The 9,752-nt window shown below is 42.5% G+C and overlaps 1 protein-coding gene across 4 annotated transcripts; it reads left to right on the top strand.

Annotated features, from left to right (window-relative positions):
• Window positions 1-1,184: 1,184 nt before the first annotated feature.
• Window positions 1,185-9,712, top strand: srpk1b (SRSF protein kinase 1b). 4 transcript variants are annotated; one of them, XM_085924988.1, is made up of 16 exons: window positions 1,186-1,325; window positions 1,876-1,930; window positions 4,859-4,986; window positions 5,079-5,187; window positions 5,319-5,406; window positions 5,524-5,611; window positions 5,958-6,064; window positions 6,149-6,314; window positions 6,615-6,640; window positions 6,987-7,191; window positions 7,393-7,812; window positions 7,923-8,017; window positions 8,106-8,213; window positions 8,362-8,431; window positions 8,525-8,617; window positions 8,712-9,712. In XM_085924988.1, exons 1-16 carry the CDS (start codon window positions 1,313-1,315, stop codon window positions 8,891-8,893), a joined length of 1,953 nt encoding a protein of 650 aa, XP_085781114.1. In that variant the 5' UTR covers window positions 1,186-1,312; the 3' UTR covers window positions 8,894-9,712. The 4 variants fall into 4 exon arrangements, with proteins under 4 accessions (XP_085781112.1, XP_085781114.1, XP_085781113.1 ...); XM_085924987.1 differs by lacking the exon at window positions 1,186-1,325 and adding an exon at window positions 1,443-1,473; XM_085924986.1 differs by having other exon boundaries at window positions 1,185-1,325; window positions 8,362-8,617.
• Window positions 9,713-9,752: the final 40 nt, after the last annotated feature.

Here is a 9,752-nt window from a genome sequence, read left to right as displayed (position 1 = left end):
TTGTATATTGATGTTAAAGAATGTTATTTGTGGAAAAAAAAAAAAAACAAGCTTCAGATTATTATTTATGGAGAGCTGTCCTTTACCATACACCAAATGTATTGTCTGCTAATCTCAGTCTATGATGACTGTAGTTACGTCTACCAAAGCCAAACAAAACGATTTAAGGCAATTCCGTTGTTTTATTAACACTTTTTTGGCTGTTTACTCAGCAGACTATTTGAGGGAGCTAGTCAAATTTACACATGCTGCCTTTAGTGTTTCATTCGCAAATACTTATTTGTATTTAGGGCTTTTCAAATGTGAGGTTTAATTGTGTGTTGAATCAAGCGCTCGTAGTTTGTGAATATTTTTTGAAGGGGGGGTGTCTGTTTTTCTCCCAATGAATGCTCAAACCACATCTTGTTATTGATTTGAATCATATGTAGAAAGACACGTGTATGCCATCAAAATATTTACTCCCTGGATGCTGAATTCTCAATTTTATTATGCCATATATGTTAATTTATTGGTTATTGATTTTGTTGGCACCACTATTTTGAGGTCTTTTTACTATCTGGTTAATTTTCTGTAAAACGCTACCGTGAGAAAATAAAGGTGGCTATTTTTCAAACTGGGTAAAAGTGCATTGTAAATCCAGTTCAATTCCTGTACAATTCTGAAATATATTTACTGCACGCTTTTAAAAAAAATATATTTCTGTACAAGCTTGCTACCAACTATGGGGCAGAAATACATAGTCTTTACTGGACTTTTTCTTAATATGTATTTTTAAATTATGTGAAGGCTGAATGGTGTACATAAAACACAGTGCTGTATATCAATACATCATAATCAATACAGAATACAAACTATACTTGAAATTAAAATATATTTTTAGTGTATATAATGTCACAACTTAAATAAGCAGTAAAGATACTTGTGACGTAAATGTATTGTTAAATATGTGTTTATTTTGAGCTGCCTGGGAAAGAACTGAACCATCTGGTAGACAAAGGACATGGGAAATAGCGATTGGTCGTTCAAACCGGTTATGTTGACACATGCAATACAAACAAACTACAACAGGGACATATTTCATATGCACACGACAGCAACATCGATTATTGTCAATCAAAGGGAATATAATCATTAATATCTCATTTCAACATACTGGTGTTTACAATTTTATGCGTGACTACACAAAGTTGGAATATTTCTTAGGTTTCCTGAACACACCCTCTGACTGGTTACCGCCATGGCGATGGAAAGACTATAGTTCTGGTATTTCCAACGCCTCCTAAACGCAACACTCGCTGACTGGTTTGCCGCGATGGAAAGAAAAGGTACGTTAACTTAACACTTCTTTCACATTAGATTATCGTAGTTACTCTAAACTCGATCGGAGGCAGATTATACCACAATGATAATGTCTCTTGTAGTATTAACCCCATCAAGTAATAGTTGAAAGGTGGACCATGCGCTTTACTTTGTGTGCGTATTGTAGCATTTATGCTAGTTGTGTCCACGAGACAAGCAATGTTCGGAATCCGGATGCGCTCAAACTTTCTACAATAATGAGAAAGCGTCAACTCCTAAAGTTCCACCAGCCCACTAAGTCAATACAAACTATTCGTGTTAATGATAAAGGCTGGATTACTTGTCAACTTGGATGCACCTAGTTAGCAAATTGGGTGTGTGACTATGCATTGAGAACCTGTCAGCGTGATGCATCATTCTAGGACCCCCCTTCCCTAATAAAACGTGATGCTATGTTGTGTTATGGTTTTTGTTAGGGATTCTATTATTATTTTGTATTTTTGATCGAAGAAAGCTGTACAACATGGATATGGACTGTTCCGATTTTAACCCATGTGGTGTTTTTCTACTTGCCAGTACTCGCTTTACAGGCAAGGAAGAAGAGGACAAAGGCACGAAAAAGTGGAAAGAAGTAAGTTCTCATGAAGGTTTGCAAAAGGCTGTTTGCTTATTACATTATATTTGAAGTAAGTAGGCTGTTTGCTTATTACATTATATTTGAAGTAATCCATCTTCATACCAAGTCGTGCTATTCACGACTGAAGAAATACTTAAGGTTGCTATGTGCAGGGGTGTCAAACAATTATGATTTTTCTTTCAGAGGGTTGTTAATTACCGTAAAAAAAAAAAACAACAACATACAAATGTCACCAACATTTCCATGACTCTCCTTGCATCGTATACTAGTGGTTATAAATCATTGCCCACTATTTTCATCTTTCACCGCCTCCTTGTTTTCTCAACTGCAGTTTATTACATAACCCATCATCTTGAGCTTTACTCCGGCTCACTATCCGTTTTGTCCTCACCCTGCGTGTTAACTTGTCCTTCGTTCTTTCCCCGTCAAGTAAGAAGACTAACTAAAAATGATATAAAGGCCGCGAGTGACGCAAGTGTCATTGTGCTCGGCTTGCCACGGAAGGCATTAGTGCATTTCACTCAACCTCTTTTTGGCCTGCGTTGGATTGATGTGCATGTATTGATCGTCTCTTGGCCTTTTTTGGGTGATATTAAAGGAAGTCGAAACATATTGCGAGAAGAACTGAAGAATACTTTTGAAGTAAAGACAAACAATGCACTTCTGGCTTTCAGTTTTATGGTTGTCACTGCAAGGTGGGTCCAATAATCACATAGTAAGCATCCCAATCGCAGTTCAATGCTGCAGTGTTTAGCCCCGGTGACATTTTGCTGCTCCGGCGCAAAGGAGTGAGTGATGTTAACATTCTCTAGCCTGTGATTGAGGGTAATGATGATGGTGGAGTGAAAGAAATGCTTGATGTGGTCCCTCACCTGCATTGCAGTACTCAGCTAAGTAGTCCAATCATCTCCCTGCTGCTAGTGCAGGGGGCGGGGCCAGAGGCTGACGGCAGCCAAGGAGAGTTCTCGGTCAGAGAGAGAGAGAGAGAGAGAGAGGACGAGAGCAATGAAGAGATTGTAAGCCGATGTGCAAGTAGAGAAGCGAGACACTGCGCGCGAGCGCCGATGCCTTGAGTGTCGGCACTTGTCTTTGCTTCTTTTGGATCATCTCAACTGTGCTACTCATTCCTCAACCTCCTCACCCTTGAATATTCCCCCCCCTCCCCATCACTCTTGACTAATGGAGTGAGAGCATCTTTGAACACCTGCCCTTGTCTCCTCCACTGTCCTGTCCTCCTCCTTGCTTCAAGTCCCATGGGTATCCGTGCATCCTGCAGGTAAGCAGGCAGATCTGACAACCATTTTGGATTGTTTTCTTGAATCAGGTCCACATGTTGAATTTTCCACATTGTCCTGATAGCGCAGGATGCTTATGTTTGCCCTTGACTTTTGCCATTCAAAGATTGTTTGAATGTCAGTTAGTGTGTGTGTACTGCAGTAAAAAAGAAATCATGCATATGCACAAGTCTCTCTTGTAAAGTTACTGCTTCTCTTTAAATCATTGTATTCATGACTTGGATGTATTTGATAGTTTTTAATATTCACGATGACTGCTATTTTCTTAAATAACTGCATGTTTTAGGCCTTTGTGTTGTCCATTCAATAATATTTATATAGTAACAACATTTCTGTGCTAAGGCTGCTGCAGAGAAGTGTTATAAGCAAGTTGGGAAACATTTTGTTTGACGAGAAAAATGCCGTTTTTATTCATTGCCCGGTATGTTTTAAGGATGTTGACAAGAACAGTTTCTATAAATAAAATGTTATCTGATGAACATTCAGTAGGTTCATCTGTGATATTTGGATCTGTTTTATTGGTTGCCCTTGACTTGGAACGTTGGGGCTAAGTTGACTTGTTTATTGTCTGTTATTTAGTAGTCGCGTGTTACTAAGTCAGTGCCTCATTGTTTATTTTAAAAACATCGCAAAGCGAAAAGTGGTCTAAAGTCTCACCGGCGGTGCTGGTTGTTGCGTTCTGGTCTCCTTCCTAAAGCTGGTGGCTTGTTGTTTTTCTCTGCAGTTTGACCTTTCAGCACTGCGGGGGCTCCTTATCTTACAAGTTTACGTTACAGGTTGAACCATGTCCACGTTTTTTGAGTTTTAGACAAACAGAAACAGCAATTACTTTGCTTTGGGCCGTCCTGTTTAACCAATGGGGCAAATATTGTTTTCATTTATTTATGTTCATATTTGCTCATCACAACACCGTAACCCACATCAGCCGTTCAGCAAAGCAGTCAATGTTTAATGATATTAGGTTTCGGTCGAAGGATTCTCATTTGTGTTATTTTGGTGGTCACTCAGATGAGAAGACATTTTGTGCTTTGTGTCCGTCTTGTTTTGAGTAACTGACCCTCTGCAACTCCAATGAAGCAGCAGATTCAGTCGGACTCATTCTGATTCCAATTTGGCAGTATTGTTATCCAGCGGCATAAGTATTGCAATGATTTCTGTGTGCTTGTTAATTAGGGGGGGTGGCTAAAGGGGGAGACTGTGCTGACCCCAATTCCACCATTGCCCTCTCGAGTAATAGCTGCTATTTTAGTAACGGCTGCGGCAAAGACTTTGGATTTGCTAGTGATGAGAGGGCAAAGCAGGAAAATGTCAATTTTTCAGCTGCTCACTCAGCAGGATTTGAACATGTTTTGCAATGCAGGATTTCTGTGAGCATCACTGAGATGACGCATGAAGACGTGGCTTAGAGGCAGCAACACATAAGGAGTTTGGAAAGTGCGATGCTCCCCTCGCGGACGATCATATAATTAACATGATTAGTTTACTTCATTAGTTTGGTCAGCTGCAATTCCTTCCATCCTTCTGACTTAAAAACAGAATTAGGAAAAAGTCTTTCTCTTGTTTTTCCAAATGTCCTTTTTCTGTGACCTCTGACCCAACCGCCTCCTGTTTTTTTTCCTCCCCTAAGGTCAGAGCCTCAGAGCTGTGGTGGCACCTCCAAACCAAGTCAGACAGACTCTCCTGTCCCCGATCAAGACGAGGAGATCCTGGGCTCTGACGATGATGAGCAAGAAGACCCCAGTGACTACTGCAAGGGTAACAACTTTCTGTCTGTTATTAGAGCAAATGATTAAAAACGAAGAAAAAAAAAAAACCCCTCCTGAATCACATCATTATGGTTTGGTCAGGGGGATATCACCACGTGAAGATTGGAGATCTTTTCAACGGAAGATACCACGTGATCCGTAAGCTTGGCTGGGGGCACTTCTCGACTGTGTGGCTAGCTTGGGACATCCAGTAAGTTTTCACTAGACCGTAGAGATACGTAAATTCATATTTTGCATATAAAAATAAATAAATCCTCACGCGACTGCTTTGATACATTTTAATTCACACCAAAAAATGTTGTTTTTGTGTGTATCTTGCAGGGAGAAGCGCTTTGTAGCGATGAAGGTTGTCAAAAGCGCTGAGCATTACACAGAAACGGCCCTGGATGAAATCAAGCTGCTCAAATCTGTAAGATGGACAATTTCATTTCTTTTTAGCGTTTCGTTTCAGCCAAATACCCCTAATACGTCTGTCTGTCTGTCTGTCTGTCTGTCTGTCTGTCTGTCTGTGTCTCGGTTGTTCCAGGTGCGGAACACAGACCCCGGTGATCCCAGCAGGGAGCGAGTGGTGCAGCTTCTTGATGACTTCAAAATTTCTGGCACGAACGGCACGCGTATCTTTGAACACAATTGTCCTTGGAGACCACTTGTAGACTCACTTTGACACCCTCTGCCCTCAAACCCTGCGCCTCATCTCTCTGCATAGCTATTTGTGGGTCTTCTGCTGACAGCTCGCTGTGCATTGGCACATCCTTGGGTGTCACGGGCTCTGATGCATTGACGTTGGCACCATCACTTTTTTTTTTCTTCTTCTCCCGCAGTATCCAGTCTGCAGCTGTGCTCTCTGACAGCACACCCACACACCCTCTGAATGTCGTGATCATTCATTTGTTAGTCGCAAAGTCCACCGTGGGTCGACAAAATGCGGCTTGTGTTGTTCCTTGACTTGCGTTCCACCAGATATCTGCATGGTCTTTGAGGTGCTGGGGTACCATCTTCTAAAGTGGATCATCAAGTCAAATTATCAAGGCTTACCATTGCCTTGTGTTAAAAGCATCATTCGACAGGTACTGCAGCAAACCTTTCGAAAAAGCTCAAGTGTGGTTTTTTGTTTAGATATCGCTGATGGTACGTGGTCACTTTTCATGCAGGTCCTCCAGGGTTTAGATTACCTCCACACGAAATGTAAAATCATCCACACAGACATCAAGCCAGAAAACATTCTTCTCACTGTCAACGAGTCCTATATCAAGAAAATGGCTGTGGAAGCGACGCAATGGCAGAAAACCGGCGTGGCACCGCCCTCTGGCTCTGCAGGTTACACTTTTACGATTTGGATTTCCAGCTGTCGTCTTCAATTGACATCACTGAGCGATTAGCTCGATGATTTCTTTATGGATGCAATTTCAATGATTCTAAATTTGTTTGGAGAAGATAGCTATGAGTCATCGCTGACTGTGAATGTTTAAACGACCACCTTGCTCTGAGAAGTGAGACACAGCCTCTGCACGAGTCTGTTAATACATCTCGGTGTGAGTCAGCTTCCATCGAGGTGATAGATGGACCTCCAATGTCCTCGAGTAATGCAGTCCTCCTCTTCTTTTTCTCTTCCCACAGTGAGTACAGCTCCAGCACCCAAGCCGGTAATTTATATATATATATATTTTTTTTTCCTCAAACTGACTCGTACCAATGCCTGTGCGGAATACAAATGGATCATTTCTTGTCTCTCTCTCTCTCTCGCACTCTCGCTCTCTCGCACTCTCGCTCTCTCGCTCTCTCTCTCTCTCGCTCTCTCGCTCTCTCTCTCTCTCTCGAATACAAATGGATCATTTCTTGTCTCTCTCTCTCTCTCTCTCTCTCTCTCTCTCTCTCTCTCTCTCTCTCTCTCTCTCTCTCTCTCTCGAATACAAATGGATCATTTCTTGTCTCTCTCTCTCTCTCTCTCTCTCTCTCTCTCTCTCTCTCTCTCTCTCTCTCTCTCTCAAGATGGGCAAAATGTCAAAGAACAAAAAGAGAAAAATGAAGAAGAAGCAGAAGAAGCAGGCAGAGCAGCGACAAGTGGGAGTAGAAGCCTCACTCAAAGCTGGAGAAGAGAGAGAGGAGGACACAAAAGAAACCACGTCTGACATCTCTTCTGCCCCCACCTCGGTGCCGACCACGTTGCAAAATGACACGGAGCATCCCGTCGCAGGTGATTACGCAAATGTTGCTGCACCAAACATCTTAGCCAACAGTAAATACAAAATCAAATTCTGCATTTTTGCCGAATTAATACCTCTGACAGAATGTTTGCATGATCCTCTTTACTAAGGCACTTACAGGAAGAGCTTATTTTATGCAAAGTGTTGAGAATGTTGAAGTGGTTATTAAAGCGTTACGACATTTGTTACAGAATCTCCCATTGTCAAGCTCCCCCAAGAGGCGGCTGAGCCAAGTGTACCCACAGAGGGCGCCACCAAGGAGGAGAGTAACATGGAGGTCAACTGCAACGGTAACGCCTCCGTACCGGTGAGCGAGGCCACCCGAGAAAGCCCGGAGCATGGGACCAAGGAGTCTGCAGAAGAGCTAGAGGACCAACAGAATGAAAAGCAAGTAGATGACAAAACACAGACTCTCGACAAAGTACGCAACAAAGACGACTTCCAGAGCTGTAACGGAGGCTCTGAGGAACCCGAGCCACCCGCTTCCCTCGGCTCCGACGTTGCCACTTCAGAGATGATTGATGCTGTCAAGGGAGAGCGAAAGGAGGAGGAGATGGACACACAAGGGGAGAACAAAACGCAAGGTCAAGATGAAGAAAATAGTTCGAATGGTTAGTTGGCAGAAATATCATTTTTAAATATATCTTTTTGTGGGAGGCATTTCCTGTCACTAACGATCTGCGCTTTTTTTTTTTTTGTCTTCCTTTGCTTCCTCCAATAGAATCATCTAGTAGCTTGTTAGTAAATCCCTTGGACCCTCTGAACGCTAACAAGTTGCACGTTAAGATCGCCGACCTTGGAAACGCCTGCTGGGTGGTGAGGATTAGAAAGGACACACTTGCATCTCTCAACGGATTGGACGGAAATGTGCCCACTGACTAAATCGATTTTCCGTCTCGCGCAGCACAAGCATTTTACGGACGACATCCAGACTCGGCAGTATCGTTCACTCGAGGTGCTGCTAGGAGCTGGCTATGGCACGCCGGCAGATATTTGGAGCACAGCCTGCATGGTAACGCAGATACGCCGGATGCCTGTAGATCTGAAAAATTGTAGCTCATCTATGTGTCATGTGTTGATGACGATTGAGGAGAAATAAATAAATGCAACTTTGTCATCACAAATACTTGATGTTCTCATGGTTTTTCCTCCATCTTCAGGCCTTCGAACTGGCAACTGGTGACTATTTGTTTGAACCTCACTCAGGAGAAGATTATTCCAGAGATGAAGGTTTGTGGATTCTCCAGAGACAAATCCTACCACAAAGACATGCAAGACCAAAGCCAATATCTTTTTTTTTTTTTTTTTTTTTATTGTCTCCAGATCACATAGCTCTGATCATCGAACTGCTCGGCAAGGTTCCTCGCAAGCTGATCACGTCGGGCAAATACTCCAAGGAGTTTTTCACCAAGAAAGGTAAACTCACACACACCGCTTCTATCGTCTGCCTTTCTCCCGTGCGAGTTGTGAGTGGCTTCCTTCATTTTTCAAATGCGCCATTTGACCCCAGGTGACCTGCGACACATCACAAAGTTGAAGCCATGGGGGATGTTTGACGTGCTGGTGGACAAGTACGAGTGGTCCAAAGAAGAGGCGCACAACTTCGGCAGCTTCCTGCAGCCCATGCTGGACCTTGTCCCTGAAAGAAGAGCCACGGCTGCTCAGTGTCTCTCTAATGCCTGGCTGGCATAAGATCACGTGCACATAATTGGGATACACACACACGCACACACAGGATGGGTGTGAAGATAATGGGCTTAAAACCGAAACTGTGCACTCTTCATGGCCTTCAGATGCAGCCGGCCGGCACACACTTATCACACCAGCTAAGACTGCACCTTAGTTGCCATCCACATTTGTTTTCGATTACCCACAGAAGAGGAAGCAAATCTTGGATTCATTTGGCAGGGCGAGTTTGTTTTGGTGTCGACAGATATTTTAGTTCCTCTTCGAATTTAAGATCTACTGTAGTTCTTCCGCTTGAGTACAAGCAAGCAGTAACTGTTAAAATCACCCACTTTTTTTTTTTTTTTAGATCACCAAGAAGCCAAATATGCGCAGTCTTGTTTCCCATCGCGTTAGCCGTGCCATCATTTCTATCTTTAGTGGTCAAACGGCTCTCAAAGAACCTGACCGCCACGGAAAGGATTAGAAAAACATTTTTACATTTGTACACAATTACAAGAGGAAAGAGGATCCGTCTTTATACAGTTTTGCTAAGAATTTTTGTTTTGTTTTTCAGCTTTGCACAATATCATCAAAACCCACGCTATTCTTGTTTATTATCATAAGAGTAGGTTTTAGAATTCATTAGACATCAAACTGGGCCTACGAAAGTCGCCTTTGGGGAGGGATGTTCCGGTGCTTTTTAACTGCATGGAACGGGCGATACTCACATCAATAATAATAATAGCTCAAAAAGAAATTTGCTCATAGGTTCTTAAAAGGTTCTCCTGTTCAGCCAAGTTTATTTTCTGTAGGTAAAGAAGAATAAAGTGTTTCTAAACGTCCGTTTTGAGCACCTGTCTCGACTCATCATTGCTCAAAAGAC

Source organism: Syngnathus leptorhynchus, chromosome 11 (assembly GCF_054491065.1).
Source record: "Syngnathus leptorhynchus isolate UIUO chromosome 11, UIUO_Slep, whole genome shotgun sequence".
In the NCBI taxonomy this organism is placed as follows: Eukaryota; Metazoa; Chordata; class Actinopteri; order Syngnathiformes; family Syngnathidae; genus Syngnathus; species Syngnathus leptorhynchus.
The sequence above is the reverse complement of the archived record's forward strand: the minus strand, read 5'-3'. Positions and strand labels throughout refer to the sequence as shown.